Genomic DNA, 22,644 nt, shown 5'->3' with positions numbered 1-22,644 from the left:
AAGACCCAATCCTTTTCCATCTCTGCTGTGACTTGTTCACAATATTTCTTTCAAATGGAAGCCCTTTTCCTTGTTTTAGCATCACTAAATTCTCTTTACCAAAGGGTCAGCTCAAATCTCACTTTTTATCCGTACTTGATTTTTTAAAAAAAGTGTCTGTGGCACTAATTATTTCTATTTTGGATTTTACCTTCTCAAATATATGAAAGTCTGTTTTATTGATTTTGGGATCTCCCACAGGCACCTGATATGGTGCTTTGCATATAATAAGTGCTAATTATATGCATAAAGGAAGCAATAAACGAAAGTAATTTCCATTTCATTCTTAGAACTTCTTTTTAAAATGAATGTTGCAGAAGAATGTACTGTTTTATTGTAAAAATAGATATTTTAAAGAACTAAGTTATTTGAAATGTAAGACCATATCTGAAGAAGGCTTTTGAAATTGAACAAACGGGTTCCAAGATGGCAGCAGATTAAGTGGAAGCTACACTGACCCTCTATCAGAACCAAACTGGAATTACACCTAAAATATAGAAAAACTATCCTAAATTATGAACTTAAGACTAGCTGGAGAACACCCTCATAACCAAGGACCTAAAGTGGAGACTGCATAGAAACTTGTAGGAAGTGTGGAGGCGCAAGAGGGCTGGCCACAGAAGGCCATTGCAGTTCTCATGGGTTATCTCAGGTGTGGGGTGTTCCCACTGAGAAGCCTGGGGCCTAAACCCCAAGCTGGGCTCCCCAACCCAGAGCACCAGAATATAGAAAGATGCACACATAACATGTGGCTGTGATGAGCAGCAGGAATTCCATCTGCCAGGGCCAACACACAAAGTTTCATGTGCAACCACTCACCTTTGGCTCCGGCAGAGGAAGGGCAAAGTGAACTAGAGCTGTGTGAGGAGATCCAAGTTTGCAGGCTTTGGAGATAGAACTCAGAGGGTACCCATCTGATTCCTCCGCTGAGTCATTCCCCCATACTACAGAGGACATCTTTTCTCAGGCAGACCTTTACCATCCAGACAGCTTGTGCCTAGGGGGGGAAGCAATTACCCACCTGTTGAAAACCTCTCACCTCACCCTGTGGAATTTATGACTTGCTGTGGTCTATAGCCTGAGGCTCATTAAGAGACTGAAAATATTAATCAGCCTGTAGGCACAGGCAGATCTCTGGGTGCTTTGAATCTTTGTCTGATGTGCTTCTGGACCCAGGGCTTAGGAAAGCCAACCTTGGTGTGCATCTTGATCCTTTCCAAACACAACCAGCCAAGCAGAGGGACTCACAAGCTGTGGATCATTGATAGCACCAAATAGAGTACCAAAGGCCAGCCACAAACAGCATCTGACATTGGCCTGCACCAGAGACCATCCAAAAAGACTGGGAGTTATGGCAGATCTACATAATACATAAAAACAAATGCAAACAGGCAGCCAAAATGGGGAGACAAAAAAAAAAAACCCTCAAATTTATGAACAAGAGAATTCCAAAGAAAAATGGATAAATGAAATGGAGATAAGCAATCTAGCTGATATAGAGTTCAGAATACTGATTGTAAGGATGCTAAACAGCATGAGAAAAGATATGGGAACCGTGAAGGAAATTAAGAATGACATAGAAGAAATAAAAAAATACAATGGAAGGAATAAACAGCAGATTAGGGGAAGGTGAGTATCAGAGCAGAAAATTAGAAGACAGGGTAGATTAAAGCACTCAATTGGAGATCCAGAAAGAAAAAATAATTTTTAAAAAAGGAGGGCAGTTTAAGGGAGCTGTGGAACAACATAAAATGTAACAATATTTGCATCATGGAGTGAAGAAAGTGAGCAAGGGTTAGAGAACCTGTTTGAAGAAATAATGGCAGAAAACTTCCCTAACCTGGTCAAGGAAAAAGTTACACAAGTGTTGGAGGCACAGAGAGTCCCAAGCAAAAAGAACTCCAAGAGGCCCACTCCAAGACACATCTAATTAAAGTGCCAAAAATTCAAGACAAAGAGAGAATCTTAAAGGCAGCAAGAGAAAAGCAATGTGTTACCTACAAAGGAGCTCCCATAAGGCTGTCAGCTGATTTCTCATCAGAAACTCTATAGGCCAGAAGGGAAAGGCATGAAATATTTAAGGTAATGAAAAGCAAGAATCTGAAACCAAGGCTACTCTATGCAGCAAGGCTACCATTCAAAACAGGTGGTGAAATAAAGAGCTTTTGAGACGACAAAAAAAAAAAAAAAAAAAAAAGGCTAAAGTAGTTTATTACCACTAAATCAGCATTGCAAGAATTTTTTTTTTTTTTTTAAGAGAAAGAATACAAAGATTTATTGTGTAAAGAAAGAAAGCAAAGCTCTCGGTGTGCGAGAGGGTTCATGAAAAGGGTTGCCTTCAAGAAATTTAAAGACTACTGTAATAACAAGTTGAAATAGAAAGAATGAGAAATATAGGCATAAAGACTGAGGGATCTTAGAGGGAAGGTGGGGAGGGGGGAATGGATGGGGAGAGATTAATCAAAGAACTTATATGTTTATAAGCATAACCCATGGACACAGACACTGGTCTGGGGAAGGCTTGGGGGTGGGATGGATGCAGAGTAGAGGGGAATCAATGGGGGTAAAAAGGGGACATCTGTAATATTTTCAACAATAAAGATAAAGAAACTTTAAAAAAAAAAAGAATTAAAATGGCAATACATAAGTACCTACCAGTAATGACCTTAAATATAAATGGATTAAATGCTCCAATCAAAGGACATAGGGTAGCTGAATGGAGAAGAAAACAAGACCCAAATATACACTGTCTGCAAGAGACCTACCTCAAAAGAAAAGACTCATACAGGCTAAAAAAACCAAAAAAATCCTGGAGGACTTTAAAGGAGAGATCGACAGCAATGTAGTCATAGTGGGACCTTCAACACTCACTGACTTTACTGGATAAATCTTCCAGCCAAAAAAATCAACAAGAAAACAGTGATTTTATTTTTTTATTTTTATTTTTTTAATATATTTTTATTGATTTCAGAGAGAGGAAAGGAGAGGGAGCGAGAGAGAGATAGAAACATCAATGATGAGTCATTGACCAGCTGCCCAGCCTGCAACCTAGGCATGTGCCCTGACCAGGAATCGAACCCCGATCGCCTGGATCCTAGGTCGATGCTCAACCGCTGAGCCACGCCCTGCCGGGCGAGAAAACAGTGATTTTAAATGACACCCTAGATCAAATGTATTTAATTGACATTTACTGAATATTTCACCACAAAACTGCAGAATATGCACTCTCCTCAAGTACTCATGGGACATTCTCAAAAGCCCACATGTTAGGACACAAAACAAGTCTCTACTAGTTCAAGAAGATTGAAATCATATCAAGCATCTTCTCAGACATTTGCACCATGGAATACTATGCAGCTGTGAAAACAAATGATCCCTTACCCTATGAGACAGCATAGTGGGACCTGGAGAATATTATGCTAAGTGAAATAAGCCAGTCAGAGAAACACAAGTATCACATGATCTTACTCATATGTGGAATCTAATGAACAAAATGAACTGATGAACAAAATAGATCCAGAGACATAGAAACATGGAACAAACTGTCAAATCTGAGGTGGAAGGCTGGGGTAGGTGAGTGGGTGGGGAGAGATTAACCTAAGAACTTATATGCATATATGCATAACCCATGGACACAGACAATGTTGTGGTGAAGGTCTGGGGGGATGGGTGCAGGGTGGAGGGGATCAATGGGGGAAAAAGGGAGACCTTTGTAATACTTTCAACAATAAATATAAATTAAAAATAATATATATTTTTAAAAAGGTAGAAGTGGCCCTGGCTGATTGCTAAGTGGTTAGAGCATTGGCAGGGGCACCAGAGAATCTCGGGTTCAATTCCTTGTCAAGGGCATGTACCTGGGTCGCAGGTTCTCAGGGATCGTACAAGAGGTAACCAATTGATCTGTCTCTCTCGCATCGATGTTTTTTTCTCTCCCTTCCTTCTATTCTCTCTACAAATCAATGGAAAAAATATCCTTGGGTGAGGATTAACAACAACAACGAAATGTGAGAATGAAGGGACCAAAATTCTGCCACCCTGAAGCTGCTTTTTAGGATAGTGAATTTAAGCTGTTTATTAAGAAGCAAAAAGCTCAGAAAGAATTTTTTATTCTCATCCCTTTCCTGCCCAGGAGGTTCAGAAGAAACTGCTTAAGGAAGAAGATCTTAGGATGTTTGCCTTAGCCTAATTTAATTAAGTATGGTAAAAAGAGGTTTTCAGGCAGGGACCTGTTAACTAGATAACCTCTGTGTCTTATTGTTTCTGAGTCATCTAGCAAGGATTTTCAGCCTTTCCTCAAGTAAATCACTCATTCTTCTGAAATCTAGTACCCAGTCCTGCTTTCTCCTTTGTTCAAGTGTCTTATATACCCAATGTTGCCTCATTGTCTTTGAAATTTTTATGGAATTATCAGGCCTATGTGAATATCTCATGTGCTTGTATTAAACTTTAATTTTCTCCTAAATAAAAAAAAGAAAACATGGCCCACATATATGCTGTTTACAAGAGACCCATCTCAGAACAGAAGACTCACACAGGCTGAGAGTGAAGGGATGGAAAAAATTTTCCATGCAAATGGAAATGAAAAAAGCTGGTGTGCAATACTCATATCTGACAAAATAGACTTTGATATGAAGGCCATAACAAGAGACAATAAAGATTACTACATAATACTAAAGTGATCGATCCAACAAGAGGGTATAACCCTGGTAGACATATATATAACCAATATAGGAGAACCTAAATTTATAAAAAAACTTCTAGAGGACTTTAAGGGAGAGATCAGCAGCAGTATAGTCATAGTAGAGGATTTTAATACCCCACTGACTTCACTGGATAGATCTTCCAGACCAAAAATCAATAAGGAGACAGTGACTCTAAATAACACCCTAGATCTGATAGATTTAATTGACATTTACAGAACATTTCACCCCAAAGCTGCAGAATATACATTCTTCTCGAGTATACATGGGACATTCTCAAAGACAGGACACAAAACAAGTCTCTACAAGTTCAAGAAGACTGAAATTCTATCACTCACTTTCTCAACATTTACACCATGGAACACTATGCAGCTGTCAAAAAGAAGGATCCCTTACCCTTTGAGACAGCATGGTGGGACCTGGAGAGTATTATGCTAAGGGAAATAAGCAGTCAGAGAAAGACAAGTATCACATGATCTTACTCATATGTGGAATCTAATGAACAAAATAATCTGATATACAAAATAAATCCAGATCTATAAGCACAGAACAGATTGATGAATCTCAGAGGGAAGGCAGGAGTGGGTGGGTCGGGAGAGATTAACCTAAGAATTTATATGTATATGTGTATAACCCAGGGACACAGGCAATAGTGTGATGAAGGCCTGGGTAGGGTGGGTACAGGGTGGAGGGGATCAATGATGGGGAAAAAGGGGACATCTGTAATACTTTCAATAGTAAAGATAAATAAAAACATAAAAAAAGAAGAAACTGAACAAAAGGCATCACAGAGATAAGTAAAGAAATAATGTCATTAAATATCACTTTTCTACATTTCCACTTATCACATTTTTTTAGTTGTTCATAACTACTATTTTAGCATAATGATTGACTGGATCAGTGGTTTGTGGTAAGAAATACCTTTGGTGTATTATCCTAAACTTGTTTTTGTTGAAATTCTGTCTCTCTTTGCTGTCTGTTCATACCTTCTGGCATTTGATATACAATTTTCTTATATGTCTGATTTTGATTAAGATGGATTGGAAAAATTATTCTGAGTATAAAGCAACTATTTCTTTAGAGTTTATTATATAAAATAAACATCATTATTATTATAATTCAGAGGAATATGAAATGTGTGTGTTCTTTTCATTAAGTTAAAAATTATTATGAAGAGAAGGATATGATAATGTTCTTTTCTTTGCTAAGTAAAGAAATGTAGCGATTTGAAAGTTGTATAACAGCTCTACTGGTTTTTCAGTGTTTACAGGTAAAATGTTTATTGATTGAAATTTATTTCTAGTTACATTGGAATAGAAGTCAAGACATATTTGCAGCAAAGCAGAAAACTGTGAATGTGCACTACATTAAATATTATCATTAAGGCCAAACTTATCAGAAGTTTACCTAATTGAAAAGGATGCTGAATTAACTGTTTTTTTTTATTTACCAATTTGGACAGTCCAATAAAACTTTCCTAGGATCAAGGCCATTCATAAATCTTAAATAATCTGATTCTTATATAATATAGTATAGATTATCACAATCTAGACTAGCTGAGTTCAGGTCCTGGCTTGACCATTTACTGAGTATATAAACTTGGGTGGATTACTAAACTGCTCTGTGCTGTTTGTACATAACATAGGTTAATGAAAGCACCTCTCTCATACAGTTGTCATGATGATTAAATGAGATAACTCACATAAAATGCTTAGAACAGTACACAATACGTGATTAATAAATTTTAGCTTTTATCATTAGTAAATACCAGAAACTTAATGACAGATGTAGTATGAATTAGTAGAATTCTTATTCTTCTTTCAATGTGGGATAGTCAAAATACCTTCTCTACTCCTGAATGTTTTCTTTGGCCTTAGTGATTCTGAAGGAATTAGTTTAGTTTACAGGGTGAGGGACAAAGTGTAGAAGATTGCACAGGAAGTTTGACATGCAAAGTAATGGTATCAGGATGAAAAAGAGAGATATCAGGATCTCAAAATGTCTTTCCGATGTGAGGATAAATTTCCCTTCTTGAAAGGTGTGTTCTCATTTATCTTCTAGTATTTTTCCCCAGGAAGTGCTTTATAGTTGGTAAATGAGTGAAGTTGAGTAGAAGAATGTGAGGAGAATTATCTTTTCAGTTAATAATGTGCTTTCTAAGCAAATGCAGAGGACAAGTGAGTGATCACAGAGGGGCTCCAGCCCACTCCAGTGATTTGGGGGACCTTGCAGGGTATATAAAATGTGAACCCAAGGATATAACCTAGGATATAGATGTGAAATCAAGTGCTACTAGGGTGAGAGGGCATGGGAGCAGAGAGGTTGAACAGAAAGGAGGTAGTAGTGTAGGGATAGCGTAGAGAGTAGAGTGGCCTGAGTGTTAGTCATAGCTTTACCACTCACCGACTTTGAGATCTGGAGGAGATATTTAATCCCCATAGGCTTAGTTTTCTCATCTGTAAAGTGGAAGTTGTAATACCTACCTCATGTGAGATTATTTGGTTTCATTCATTGCCCCTTTGAATTCCATATGATTATATAAATCAGTGGCTTCCCATCACCCTTAGAATAATATCCCAGATCTTTACTTACCCAAGCCTTCAGGAACCCATGTGATCTGGCCTTTGCATACCACGCTGACTCACCTTATACTACTCCCTCTCCTACTTACTATGTTGCAGCTCCAGTGGCCTTTTTTCTTTTCCTGAATATGGTAAGCTTTTTACCACAATAAAGTCTTTTAATTGGTTGATCTTGTCACCTAGAAAGATTTCCCCTAGATTTTCATATGCCTTCTCTAGGTCTCAGATTAAATGTCACATATTCAGAAGTCTTCACTAACCTGCTAGTCTAGAAGAGCCCTCTCTGTGATTCTATTTCAGTTTCTTCATATCACTTATCATTTCTTCATATTTTCCTCTTTGTTTATGTCTGAATGTACCTTACACTAGAATGTAAGCTTCATGAGAGAGCAACCACATCTGCCTTGTTTGCTGCTATAGCACTTGTGCTTGTAATAGTTCCTGATACATAGTAGTGGTGATAACCAAGATTTTTGAATAAGTGCATGAATTAACGATGTGCTGGTTGACACTAAAATAAATATTAGGTCTCTTTCTTTACCCTGTGGCTTCTCTTTTGATGCTTTCCTTTAAGACTGGAATAGGACATTTAAATATGAGCCTGGGGCATCTTGTAGTGCCACAAAGGAGAAAGTGCTAAAAGCAAAAAACTGACAATGATGGGGGGGGAGTATGTCAAAGGACACAGGAGCCAACTGAAAGAGCCCCCAATGTACAAATCTGGAATGATTTGAGGAACACAATAATGTAGTTTTGCCTTATAATCCAAAGTATAAAATAAATATCCATGAGTTTGTGCTGATATAAATAAACGATTGAATTAATAAATAGGGGAGAAGAGACAGATTTCCTGTGAAGAACTCTAAATAATTTACACTTTGCCCTCTAGAAGGACTGTCATAGCCGCCCACCTCTTAAGTGTGGGCTGTATATCTTGACCTCCTTCAAAAGTGTACAGTGTGGAAAGGGGAGCAAAAAAGCAATTTTACAGTAGAGAAACCTGATAAACACTGCCTCATCCAGGTGATTAAGGTCAATACAAAAAGTAATAAATCATGTTCATAGTCTATACCTTTGATATGATGTGTTGCAAATGGCACTTCATTCCAAAAACCCATAATCTCAGTCTAATTATGAGAAAACATTAAAAAATTCCAAGTTGAGGAACATTTTGCAAAATACCTCATAACTACTCAAAACTGTTAAGGTCATCAAAAACAAGGAAAGCATGATAAACTGTTACAGCCACGAGGAGTCTAAGGAGCCAATGACTAAATATAATGTTAGTTAACCTGGATGATATCTTGGAATAGAAAAAGGACATTAAGTAAAAACTAAGAAAATCTGAACATACTAAACAGGTTTTTTTGTTTGTTTTTTTTAATTTTTAAATTTTATTTTTGTTTAAAATATTACAGATGTCCCTTTTTCTCCCCAATGACCCGTTCCACCCCGGCCCATTCCCCTCCCCAGATCCTCTCCCCACCATTGTCCATGTCCTTGGGTTGTGCATATATGCATATAAATTCTTTCAATACTCTCTCCCCCTCCACCCGCCCACTCTCCTCCATCCCTCTGACATTCGTCAGTCTGATCTGTGTTTCCATGTCATTGAATCTATTCTGTTCATCAGTTTATTAAGTTCTTTAGATTCCACATATAAGCAAGATCATGTGATGTTTGTCTTTCGCTGCCTGGCTTATTTCACTTAGCATAATTTTCTCCAGGTCCATCCATACTGTCCCAAAGAGGGTACGAAATTCTTCTTCTTTACACCTGCGTAGTATTCCATGGTGTATATGTCCCAAAGCTTTTTTATTCACTCATCTACTGATGGGCACTTGGGCTGTTTTCAGATCTTAGCTATTGTAAACTGTGCTGCTATGAACATTGGGGTACATATATTCTTTCTGATTAATGTTTCAGGATTCTTAAGGATACATTCCTAGGAGTGGAATTAGTGTTTCAAAAGGCAGCTCCATTTTTAATTTTTTGAGGAACCTCCATATTGTTTTCCATAGTAACTGCACCAGTCTGCCTTCCCACCAGCAGTGTACTAGGGTTCCCCTTTCTCCACATCCTTGCCAGCACATGTCATTTGTTGATTTGTTGATGGTAGCCATTATGACAAGTGTGAAGTGATCCGTCATTGTGGTTTTAATTTGCATCTCTCTGATGATTAGCAACCTTGAGCATTTTCTCATGTGTCTCTTGGCCATCTGTATGTCCTCTTTGGAGAAGTGCCTATTCAGGTCCTTTGCCCATTTCTTAATTGGGTTGTTTGTCTTCCTCTTGCTGAGTAAATGGCAGTTCTTTGCACACTTTGGAAATTAGCCCCTTATCAGATACATCCTTGGCAAATATGTTTTCGCAGAGCATGGGATTCTTTTGTATTTGAAACTGTTTTCTTTTGCTGTGCAGAAGTTTTTTAGTTTGATGTAGTCCCATATGTTTATTTTTTCTTTTGTTTCTCTTGCCCTAGGAGATGTATCTGAAAAATCCACTATGTGGGATGTCTGTGATTTTACTGCCTATGTTTTCTTCCAGGATTTTTATGGTTTTGCAACTTACATTTAAGCCTTTTATCCATTTTGAGTTTACTTTTGTGTATGGTGAAAGTTGGTGGTCTAGTTTCACTTTTTTGCATGTACCTGTCCAATTTTCCCAGCACCACTTATTGAAGAGACTATCTTTACTCCATTGGATACTCTTGCCTCCTTTGTCAAATATTAACTGACCATAATGGCCTGGGTCTATTTCTGGGGTTTCTGTTCTGTTCCATTGATCTGTATGCCTGTTGTACCAATATCAGGCCTTTTTGATTACAATGGCCTTGTAATACAGTTTGATATCTGGTAATGTGATCCCTCCCACTCTGTTCTTTTTTCTCAAGATGGCTGCAGCTATTCGGGGTCTTCTATTGTTCCATATAAATTTTTGAAATGTTTGTTCTAGGTCTGTGAAATATGCTGTTGATATTTTAATAGGAATTGCATTCAATTTATAAATTGCTTTGGGTAGTATAGACATTTTAATGATATTAATTCTTCCAGTCCATGAGCATGGTACATTCTTCCACTTGTTTAAATCTTCCTCTATTTCTTTTTTCAATGTCATGTAGTTTTCCGAGTACAGGTCTTTTACATCCTTGGTTAAGTTTATTCCTAGGTATCTTTTTTTTAAATTTTGCAATCGTAAATGGCATTGTGTTTTTAGTTTCTCTCTCTGAAAGTCCATTGTTCTTGTATAAGAATGCCATCGATTTCCAGATGTTGAATTTGTATCCAGCTACCTTGCCAAATTCGTTTACCAAATCTAGTAGTACTTTGATGGAGTCTTTAGTGTTCTCTATGTGCAATATCATGTCTTCTGCAAATAATGACAGGTTTACTTCCTCCTTTCCAGTTTGGACACCTTTTATGTTTCCTTCCTGTCTGATGGCTGCGGCAAGGACTTCCAATACTATGTTTTATAAGAGTGGTGAAAGTGGACATCCCTGTCTTGTTCCTGTTCTTAGGGGAAATGGTTTTAGTTTTTGCCCATTGAGTATGATGTTGGTTGTAGGTTTGTCATATATGGCCTTTATTATGTTGAGATATGATGCCTCTATTCCCACTTTGCTGAGAGTTTTTGTCAGAAATGGGTCCTGGATTTAGTTGAATGCTTTTTCTGCATCTATTGATATTATCATATGATTTCTGTGCTTCGTTTTGTTTACGTGATGTATCACATTTATTGATTTGTGGATGTTGTACCAGCCTTGCATCCCCAGAATAAATCCAACTTGGTCATGATGTATGATCTTTTTAATATATTGCTGGATCCAGTATCCTAGTATTTTACTGAGGATTTTAGCATGTATGTTCATCAGGGATATTGGTCTGTAATTTTCTTTCTTTGTAGTATCTTTATCTGGTTTTGGGTTTAGGATGATGCTGGCCTCATAAAAAGAGTTTGGGAGTTTTCCCTTCTCTTGAATTTTCTGCAATAGTTTGAATAGAATAGGTGTTAATTCTTCTTTAAATGTGTGGTAAAATTCACCTGTAAATCCCTCTGGTCCAGGACTTTTGTTTGCTGGGAGTTTTTTGATTACTGCTTCAATTTCATTAGTTGTTATCGGCCTATTCAGGTTTTCTGCCTCTTCTTGATTCAGCTTTGGAAGGTTGTATTCTTCTAGGAATTTGTCCATTCCCCCCTGTTGTCCAATTTGTTGGCATATAGTTGCTCATAATTTTTTCTTACAATCCTTTGTATTTCTGTTGGGTCAGATGTTATATCATCTCTTTCATTTCTGTTTTTATTTATTTGGGTCCTCTCTCTTTGTTTCTTAATGAGTCTGGCTAAAGGTGCATCAATCTTATTTACCTTCTCAAAGACCCAGCTCTTGGTTTCATTGATTTTTTGTATTGATTTTTTAGACTCTGTGTCATTAATTTCTGCTCCGCTTTTTATTATTTCCTTCTTCCTACTTCCTTGGGTCTTTTCATGCTGTTCTCATTCTAGTTCTTTTAGTTGTTGTGTTAGATGGTTCATTAGATCTTTTTCTTGTTTCTTGAGATAGGCCTGTAATGCTATGAATTTTCCTCTCAGGACTGCTTTCACCGTGTCCCATAGATTTTGGGCTGTTGTCTGTTCATTTTTGTTACTTTCCATGAAGTGTTTGATTTCTTCTTTGATCTCATTGGTAACCCATTCATTGTTTAATAACATGCTATTTTGCCTCCATGCATTTGAATATTTTTGAGTTTTTTGTATAGTGGTTGATTTCTAGCTTCATGGCATTGTGATCCAAGAAGATGCTTGATATGATTTCAGTCTTCTTATATTTGTAGAGACTTGCCTTGTTCCATAACATGGGGCCTGCTTTTGAGACTGTTCCATGTGCACTTGAGAAGAATGTGTATTTGCTGCTTTGGGGTGAAATGTTCTGTAAATGTCAATTAAATGCATTTGGTTTGTGAGTCATTTAAGGTCTGTGCTTCCCTGTTGATTTGTCTTGATGATCTGTCCAGTGCTGACAGTGGGGTGTTAAAGCCCCCTCTATGATTGTATTGCTTTCAATCTCCCCTTTAAAGTCCCCCAAGAAATTTTTTATATATTTAGGTGCTCCTATATTGGGTACATAAATGTTTATCAGGGTTATTTCCTCCTATTGGATTGATCCCTGTAGCATTATGTAGTCACCATCTTTGTCTCTTGTTATCGTCTTTATTTTGTAGTCTGTTTTGTCAGAAATAAGTATTGCTATTCCAGCTTTCTTTCCTTTCCATTTGCATGGAATATTTTATTCCATCCCTTCACTTTTAGCCTGTGTGAGTCTTCTGCTCTCAGTGGGTCTCTTGTAGACAGCATATATTTGGGTCCTGTTTTCTTATCCTTTCAGCTACCCTGTTTTTTGATTGGACCATTTATTGCGTTTACATTTAAGGTTACTATTGATATAAACTTATTTAATGCCATTTTCCCTCTTTATGCTGATGTACTTTTCTCTCACTATTCCTTCTTTTTCTTAAAGCAGTCCTTTTAGCATTTCTTGCAATGCTGGTTTGGTGGTACCGCCCTCCTTTAGCCTTTTTTTGGTCTGAGAATATCTTTATTTCGCCTTCATTTTTCAATGATAGCCTTGATGGATAAAGCAATCTTGGTTGCATGTTCTTACTTTTCATTACTTTGAGAACTTCATGCCACTCCCTTTTGGACTGAAGAGTTTCTGTTGAGAAATCAGCTGTCAGCCTTATGGGGGTTCCCTTGTCGGTCACTGCTTATCTCTCTGTTGCCGACCTTAATATTTTCTCTTTGTCCCTGACTTTTGCTATTTTAATTATGATGTGTCTTGGAGTGGGTCTCTTTGGGTCCCTCTTGTTTGGAACCCTCTGTGCTTCCTGAACTTGTGTGGCTTTCTCCCTCGCTAGCCTAGGGAAGTTTTCTATCATTATTTCCTCCACCAAGTTCTCTATCCCTTGCTCTCTTTCCTCCTCCTCTGAATATCCTGTAATGTGAATGTTGCTTCATTTTATGTTGTCCCAAATCTCCCTTAGACTATCCTCATGCTTTTTAAGTGTTTTTTCTTTTTGCTGCTCTGATTGAGTGATTTTTCTCTTCCTTGTCTTCTAAGTCACTTATTCTATCCTCTGCTTCATTGAGCCTGCTTTTAGTTCCTTCCAGTGCATTCTTGATATCAGATACAACATTCTTTATCTCTGTCTGAGTTTTGTTTATGGTATATATCTCTTTTTTCATGTTTTCACTAAGGGCCTCGATCTCATCATCTAGTGTCTTCTTAAGTTCCTTGAACAACTTCATAATCAATACTCTGAACTTTTTTTCTGATAACTTGCTTCACTCCATCTAATCAAAGTCTTTTTCTGGCAATATTTCCTTTTTATTAATTAGGAGGTTTTTTCTTTGTCTCCCCATTTTGGTAGGTCTTAGTGCTTGTATCTATATATTAGGTGTATTTGCTGTCTCCCAGTCTTGTTGGGATGGGATTTTGTCTTGTGGGTCCATTGGAGCCCAGAGGTGTTTTCCTTATACTTCTGAGCTCTTTGCTCTAGGCGTGTCCTCATTGTGGGTGTCCCTTTTGTTGTTTTTTTATGTTCTTCGGTTGTGGTTGGGTCTAGATTGTCACTGATCAGTCCTTGGGAGGACCCTCCTCTCAGGTTGGCTAACTATGTCTCAGCTCTAACCTCGTCGTGTAAGCTGTTGTACGGGTGCTGTCAAGGCAGGACAATACACAACTAAACTTCCAGGAAATGAGGTCTCTTATAAAATATCTTGACACAATGAAAACAATGAAAACAAGCCATGTGAAAACAGAACTGGAATAGTGAAGGGAGAGCACACACACACACAAAACTTAAAAAAAAGAGAGACAGAAAAGTAAAGCTTAGAGAGAGAGAGATTGATGTTAATAGTGGTGAATATTTAGAAAATAATAATGAACTAAAATGTAAAAAATAGAGAAGCTACTGGGAGATAACAGAAGCAGAGAAAAGATTCTGAAATAAGGGCCAGCAATAAATTAAGGGAGAGAATAGGAATAGGATAATAGCTTTAAATGAGAGAACAAAAGTACAATATAGAGAATAAGAGAAACTAACAATCAAACAAAAAGACAGGAAGACAGAAGGGAGGATACCAAAAGAACGAAAGAAAAGTAGAAAAAGAAATAAGTTATGCCAATGATTGAGAGAAGAGAGAGAGAGATAGCCCAGGCAGGGATAGAGTCCAGGAAGAGATTTGATGGAAACTATAGAGGAAAGCAGTAAACTTGGTTATAATGATAAAGTCCTAGTCATTAAGCAGGGATATCAAGAAAGTCTTGATAGTAGAAGGAAGGATAAAACAAAACAAAGGAAATAAACAAAATAAAACTAAAAACAAGCTAATCAAGACAAAATTCTTTTATAAAAAAGAGAAATAAAATTAGTTAAAAAATGTTTTAAAAAAATTTAAAAAAAAATTATTAAATTTAAAAAAAAAGAAGAAAAAACTTTTCTCCCCTTTCTCTTCTTCCTAAGGAAAAAAGAGAAAAAACAAACACACAAACCAAAAACCACCACCAACAAAAAAAACAAAAAGAAAAACAAAACAAAACAAAACAAAACAGAAGAAAAAAAGACAAACAGGTGAGTTTCTTCTGGGCAGTTTATGTTATCCGAGGTTCACTATTTTGTATGCTGATTTCAGTTCTCCTGGGAGGTACTTGTGTATCACCCCAATGTGAGGAGCTGTCTGGGTTTGGCTCTGGTGTCCTTAGGTAGATGGTTCCTCTGTGGACCACCTCCTCTTGTCAACTATTTTGCAACCTTATAGTTGTCTGGTCTTACTCCAGAGTCTTCTGTAGAGTCTTAGGGTGCAGGGTGGCTAGTGTAGCTCAGGGTATCACTCTCCTTAGAGGTTTCACTGTCAGTCGCTCACTCTGTGGGAGTTAGTCTCTGCTCCACTGCCAGCTCCTCAGTCCCTACCTTTTCCTCTGATTCTAGTTTCTTATGCACAGGCCTGCTGCAGCTTCAGATTGATTTCAGCCTGTTGCCTTTTCTGTATGGGCCGTTTCAGCAGCCTGGACTCAGGGGCTCAATTAAAAAAACATTCTGGTGAGCCCTCTCCCTGCCTAACCCCCAGCAGAGGTTTTCAGCTTTTCCTCCAGTTCCCAAGCAACAGTCCCTGAGAGTCTTATTCTTGCAATGTCCTCCTGTGAGCTGCTCTCCCTTCCCCCTCAGGACTGTGCCCTGGGCATGCGTCTGGGGCTTCAGTGAGAGGGACCCGCCCCTTTCCTGTTGGGGGAGGTGCTCCTGGCTGCCGGAGAGGCAGGGTGGCTCTGCCCCTCCCTGCTCATCTCTGGTTGGCTGGTTTCACCAGGCCCACCCCTCAGACAGTCTGCTGTGCAAACCCCAATCCCAGCCCCTGCTGGTCTGTCCTAGCAGTGCACACCGGGAAGGTGGCAGCCAGTTCTGTGATTAGACTCACAAATGCACAAAGCAACACACAGGCAGGAAGTCCGGCCTGCAGGGTCCTGCTGCCCGTGCACCAAGGCCCCCAGCGGGAGGGGACCCAAAGCCAGCTCCACGCAGCTCCCTGCACTGCTGGTCTCAGCAAAGCTGGGGTGGCTCCGCGAGCCTCCACGGCGCCCCTGAGAGCTGGTCACAGGTCCCAGCCTCTTTCCACCAGGAGCTCAGGGTGGGGAGGGCTCCTCTCCTCTCTTGTGCTAGGCAGATCAATGCTTTCTGGGGCTCAACACAATGCCTTAGAGGGAGGCAGAGGGTCCCCTTGTGTGGCTGCTCAGCGCAGTCCTCTAGTCCCTTACCACTAGGGTACTACACACTTTGGGACAGCCCTTCCTATGGTTGGCACCCTGAGCATTAGATGCTGATTGCAGCCGCCACTAGAAGCTTTGTTTTGCTAGGAAGGCGCTGTCAGCCATTAGAGGCTTTCTTTTCTAGGAGGGCTCCGTCCCCTCCGGCACTGACCACTTCCCTGTGTCCCTCTGCCCTCCATGCAGGGTGCTCCTTTTCCTCTCTCTGCTCCGGGTGTGAGATCCCAGCTTTTGGAGGCCGGTCCACACTCCCTAGGGGAGGGAGCTTTGCAGCCTCCAAGCCTCCGGGCTCACAACCCAGCACAGGCTTCAGGGGGGACTCCCCCTTCCTATGCCCCCCCTCTCTTACCAGACTCCATGATGTTTCTTCAGTGCTCCCCACTCGCACTCCATCCACTCAGGTATGTTTCTCTGGTTTTTCAAGCTGGCTGCATAGGATTTTAGGAGTAAATCGAGTCCGTGGCTGGGAGCAGGGGTGCTCTGCTGCTTCGCACAGTGCCACCATCTTCCCCTCTCATAATAAACAGTTTTTAAATATATATATTTGTTTATTGATTTTAGAGGGAGAGAAAGGGAGGGGGGGTAGAGAGAGAGAAAGAAACATCGATGTGAGAGAGAAACATTGACCAGCTGCCTCCCACATGCACCCTGATTGGGAACTAAGCCCACAACCTAGGCATGTGCCCCGAACTGGAGTTGAACTGCTGACCCTTTGGTGCATGGGACAATGCCCAACTGACTGAGCCACACCTACCAAGACTAATCATTATGTTTATCAATGTTGTTTCTTTAATTGAAAATATGTATCACACTAATGTAAGATGCTAGTAATAGGGGAAGTGGATGTGGAATATATGGGAACTTTCTGTACTATCTTGGTAATTTTTCTGAAAATCTAAAACTGTTCTAAATTCCTTAATCCATTCACTTTTTTCTAAAATAAAAAGTTTTTTTTTAAAAAGAGCAGTGAACATTTTCTTAAATGAGGCTGTATTCTTCTGTTGTATTATTTTCAGTGCCTAGTTTGTCTTCTACTGTATATAAATAACATATCTTATTTAACCTACCCCCTATTTTGGGGTATTTAAATTGGTGCTCGTAGTTTGTACGTACATCATTGACCATACCTGTGATTAGACGAAAGGCTGTTTTTGACGTGGAGACAGAGTATCTTCTTTTGTTTTATATTATTTCTGATTTCTTCTCATATTTTATCTCTCTATATTTCCCCTTAACAGATGACTTTAGTATGTTCTGTGTGTTGATGACTCCAGCACAATTGATTGTCTTGCAGGCCTCTCCAACTCAAAATATTCAAAGGTGGACTCTTATTTTCCTTTCCCTTCAAGTTGTTCCTTTCTCTTTCTTTTTTCTGTTAATGTCTTAATGGCTTACCTGATATTCAGCTAGAAATCTGGAGGTTACATTTGGCTCATTCCTCTCCCTCACCATTCTTTCTGCCATTCCCTTCCCATACAGTCTCTCACATGTTTTGTCCATTCTGTCCCTAGAATATATTTTAAGTCTACAAATTTTTCTATTTTCTCTGCTACCATCCTAGTCTGAGCTATCATCAACTTGTGCCTGGATTCTTGCAATATCCATAACTGGTCCCCTTTTTCTCTTCCCTCTTTTCAGGTATTTGTTGGATTTAATTGCAGATGCAGTGGGATGGCCTATGAGTTTTAAGTAGAAGGATGATTTGATTTGTAATTTAAAGTGATCATTCTGAGAGATGTGCAAAGAATGACTCATTACCATGGTCTGCAAGGACTGGCATGATCTGCCTCTGTCAACTGTCCAGTTTCATTCCCTGTCTTTTTCTTGGCATGCTTCAGTTACATTGGTCTACTGTCAGTTTTTTTGTGTTTTCCCCGCTGAATGCCCATTGCTTTCCAGCCTTAGGAAAAGCCATTGTTATTTTCTTTGTTTTTTAAGTTCTCCTTTATCATCCTTTCCCCATCAGTTTTTATAAATCCAAGGGAGGAAGAACGATGTCTTTTGCATTTACTTATGTATACCCAGAACCTAGCATAATGCCTTACACAAAGCAGCACTTAGTATTTGTTGAATAAATAAAACAACAGTAATTAGTCATTCATGTGTTAAAAAATTAGTGTGCGAGCTCTATGTTAGGTGCTATGAGAAGGTACAGAGGTTTTATAATACATAATTTTTACCCTGAGATTTAAAAGGAGTGATAGGATAATATACTAAATAATATTGTAACATGGAGAAAGACACTGTAGTTAGAGTAGCTCAAAGTTCTGCCAGTAGCTAGTTGTGAGATCTCAGATAAATCGTCTTCCTTCTCTGTTCCTTTATTTAGTTACCTGTAATATTAAGGAATTTGACTAGACTTTCCTAAGACTGGTTTTTATATCTTGTGTACAATTAATGGTACATTGGTTAAATTATTTTCCCCCAGGCTCCATCCTTGGAGATTCTGATCAGTAGATTTGGGAATTCCCCAGGTGATTGTATTGCAGAACCAGGTTTAGGAACTATTGATCTAGGTTTTTCTAGCTTTTCCATCTTATAATTCTAATTGTAGTATAAGGTTTACTGTGAAAGTGCAGCAGGAGTCAGGTAAATTTGTTCAGAGGCAGAGGAAATATTTTTTGCTTCAGTGATGGGAGAACTTAATGGATAAGGTGACATTGAAATGGACTTTGAAGAATGGATGGAGATATATGGGCAAGTGCAGAAGTAAAGCATGATTGGTGTTTAGTCCAGTTTAATTAGAGGCCAGAATATATGCAAGAGGAGGGGGGTGGTTACCCATTTTGATGCAATGGACCATAGTCTTGTTTTCTCCACTTTACCTATTATACTTGGTTTTCCTTTTGGAGATGAAAATGCTGTTATTGAAGCTTGATTCTCATTTGGTAGGAGTGAAATATGTGGCAACAGACACCATGGAGCTACTTTGTAAAATAATTGGATGTCTTCTTCCTCAAGCCTTTTGGGACTGTGCCCTTTGAAGTCCACTTTGACCAACCCAACCACTTTGTGTTTTCTGGTCAGACACAAAGAATATCAGGACCCACTATGTTATCTAAAATAATAGTTTTGCTGTCAGAATGATTCTTATTAAATCAAAGATAGCTTTTTTGTTCAGATGAAACCATATAAAGGCAACATTTTGAGTAAATTATATAGCATCTACATGAAGAAATAGTGAGCCTAAGTTTAGGGGATGAAAATAATGATCTAATGTAATATTTAGAATGAATATACAGTATGTACTTATTAACTGAAAAATCATATCCTATGTTCATTTGATTTGTGCAAAATTTGTCATTAATTGCCAGGAAGCCTCTGATTTTTCATACATAATCACGTCATAGTGTTGACTTTCTCCCCCTTCTCCTGCCTTAAAATACATCTTTGTAAATAGTAGATTACTTTCAGATCTGTAATACCCCTTTTAAACATTGAGTTACTAAGTTTAGCCCAGTTCTTTTTTCAAAGTAGAATTCTTTCCACCCCAAACTTTGCCTCTGAGTATTTACTGACAAATCACACTTTGTTTTTGGGTGCCAACTGGCTTCAAATCTTATTTAATCGTTTTGCCTAGTGGGAGCATGCTAGTTTTAAAATGTTTTTTGTTTTCATGAGTTATGAAAATGGATATAGTATTTCATTTAGAAACAGTCTGTGAGATGAGTTCTGACCCTTCATTCAAACTAACTCTAAATTGGGCTACTTTTATTAAATACTTGTCAAAGAGGCTTATCAGAGTAGGGTCAGAAACACAGAGGCCGGAATTGAGAAGAAAGAATGAGGTAGTGAGTAAGAAATGAGAGAGAGTAAGGTAGAGTCCAGCCCATGCCTACCCCTGACAATTGTCTCAGATCAATCTAGGATTTCCAGGTTAACCTGTAATCATCCAGTCAGCCCACTACCTCATGCAGCCCTTGCTGATGTTGGTGTATTAATTATCAGTTGATTTTGAAATTAGAGAAGTGAAAATACCAAGCCTATTGTGATTAATTGCTTGCAAAGAATTACTTTTATTTATGTGAATTCTCTGCCTCCAGTAGCACCAGAGCACCTTAGAGAATGCTTTAACCAGAATGTATTTGAAAGGAACACACACACACACACACACACACACACACAACAATGAAGAACAATGAAGGTAGAACAATGAAGACCTTTCTTATAGCTAAGAAAATAGAAAAACTTTAGACTGGAGAAAATTTCCCCAATTTCAGCAAAAGCCTTCACAGGAAAATGACTACTACTGCATCACTGCTTTCTTTTTATCTGCCAGACTGTTGAGAAGAATAATAGAGTCAGAAGTGTAGACAACTTAGAAACAAATTTAAGACCATTTACTATTTTGCAAACTGTGTTGCGTGTTCATGTTGCCTAGGGTCACATTGTAGGTCTGTCTCTGCTTCAGTAAGAGCACTTGAAGGTATTATACAGGGTGTCCCAAAAAATGTATACACACTTTAACAGCTGATAGCTCAATTTTGAAAATTAAATGTATTATAATAAACAAAGTGTGTGTATACATTTTTTGGGGATACCCTATATATTAGGATTTCATGTATTATGTGGTTTGATATAAGAGTTCTGCTCTTTTATAAAAAGCTTGAAAAAATTGGTTTAGGTCAAATGCCAAAGATTTTTATAGAAAATGTACCTGAAAGTCAAAGTAGTTAAATTACATACCTACAGTTGTATAACTATTTAGTGGTTGATTGAAATTAGAAACCATGAACCTGGGCTTCCCATCCAGTGCATTTTTACTACAAAATGTTGATTTGGTTTTTCATTTTGAAAGACACAGAAGTGATCTGTGAAATGGTGATTAGTACAAGGCAGCCCCAGGCAGCCCTGGAATGTTCCATGGTTCAAATGCCCCAGACCAGATGGAGGCCCAGAAGTGGATGACTCAAAGTTTATTAGTTTTGCCACCTGGGCAGTACAGTCAAACCAGCTGCCATAAGGCAGTTCCAATTTCAGCAGAGCTGTAAATGAACATAAAAGTCAGTGTAAATCCCAAGAAAATGGTAAAGGGGAATGACTGCTGCTGCAAGGAGATTAATTCAGGCCTAGCCCTATTGATAGCACTCTTGGGAGGCACAGGTGCCATGTCAGGCAGAGGGCAATAACAGGTTGTGGCACCAAGCCTTGAAAAATCACCCCTTGAGTTGTTGCAGCAGCCAGTATCAACTTGCTGGCTTGGTAGATTCCCAGTCACATCTAATGATTTAGAATGGGAAAAGCGAGCCCATGCTATATCTTGATTATGTTAGGAGTTGAGAAGCTTTTGTTCTGGAAACTGAAAAGTTGTTATTAGGTCAGCTCCTTTCCATAGTTCTGGGCCCTGGGAGGCATGGATATTCACTAGAACATGTGTCTTGTGGCAGATCTTCAGGAATCAAATTATTATCTTCATGTTATCCTTATATGGAATTGAATTATTGTGGGTTTTCTTGAATTGTATATGAATCAGTGTTAAGACTCAGAGATTTTAGATCACCCCTTTAATAGAACTATGCTTGAAAACAGAAATAAGTGTAATAGGCCATGGGACTAGAAGCAAGTTGTGAAAAGTACAGTAATTTTTGTTTAAATGAGGATGATTCACTATGAATAAAAAATAATAATCTTGATTCTCCATGTTAGTAAAAATACTTTGGGCAGCAAGGAACAGAAAATTTGACTAAACTAACTTAATCAAAATAGAGGTTTATTTATTTATTTAGTAAATAAGTAAATAATTAAATAAATAAATAAACCTCTATTTTATGTAATGCCAAGTTTAGAGGAATGGAGCTCCTAACTTTGGTTCACCTGCTCAGTGTCTCTTTTTGTGTCATCTTGATGGAAAGTAAAAGGGCGGGTGGAGAAGGGAAAGGAATGTATAGTTGCTGATTTATTTTGCTAAGGCTTTGATGCTAAAACTTGACCAGGTCAACCTGCTGGGTCAACTTCTGCCTTTAGATGATCTTTTCAGGAACTAAGTGTTCCTGTGTTTATATTTCTCAGGCGACATTACTCAGTACTTAGTCTCATGCAATAATGTAATGCTGCTCTTCCTTTGTATGATGAAAGGTGGATGCCTGCATATTTTCTAACCCGTTCAGAGTTTTTTCTCTCTTTTTTTTTAATCTTCTACAATGACATAAAATGAAATCAAATTAGAACTTTCATATTATAACCTTCTGTTAATGAATGAAATGAGAGTATAGATACATTGGCTTTTTTTTTTCTTGGTAGGTGGCATGTTTAACCCAGGTAGCTGCTAATTATCTTATTGGCCAAAAAGAAGCGAAACGTTGGGGCACAGCTCATGGCAGTATTGTTCCCTACCAGGTAAGAATACAAGATTGTAGTATTGGGCTACCGAAATCTGCAGTTCTGTATGGTATGAGTTTGCAAAATGATTTCCTTAAAAAAACAAACAAACAAACAAGTTTTCAGGGTATTCTGTCATATATCTTTGTTTAACTATAACAAGGTTCTATTTTTCACTTTAAATGCT

General features: G+C 38.4%; 1 protein-coding gene across 3 annotated transcripts in view; it reads left to right on the top strand.

Annotated features, from left to right (window-relative positions):
* SUGCT (succinyl-CoA:glutarate-CoA transferase) overlaps positions 1-22,644 on the top strand; it is an 841,499-nt gene that overhangs the window by 180,892 nt on the left and 637,963 nt on the right. For all 3 annotated transcript variants that reach the window (XM_016207271.2, XM_087821075.1, XM_016207275.2), the window contains exon 9: positions 22,380-22,475. In XM_016207271.2, the coding sequence (XP_016062757.1) occupies positions 22,380-22,475 (96 nt within the window). The remainder of the gene's footprint in view (positions 1-22,379; positions 22,476-22,644) is intronic.

This window comes from Miniopterus natalensis, chromosome 10, assembly GCF_054644295.1.
Source record: "Miniopterus natalensis isolate mMinNat1 chromosome 10, mMinNat1.hap1, whole genome shotgun sequence".
Lineage (NCBI taxonomy): Eukaryota > Metazoa > Chordata > Mammalia > Chiroptera > Miniopteridae > Miniopterus > Miniopterus natalensis.
Note: the sequence above shows the minus strand (reverse complement) of the source record. Positions and strands in the feature narration are given on the sequence as shown.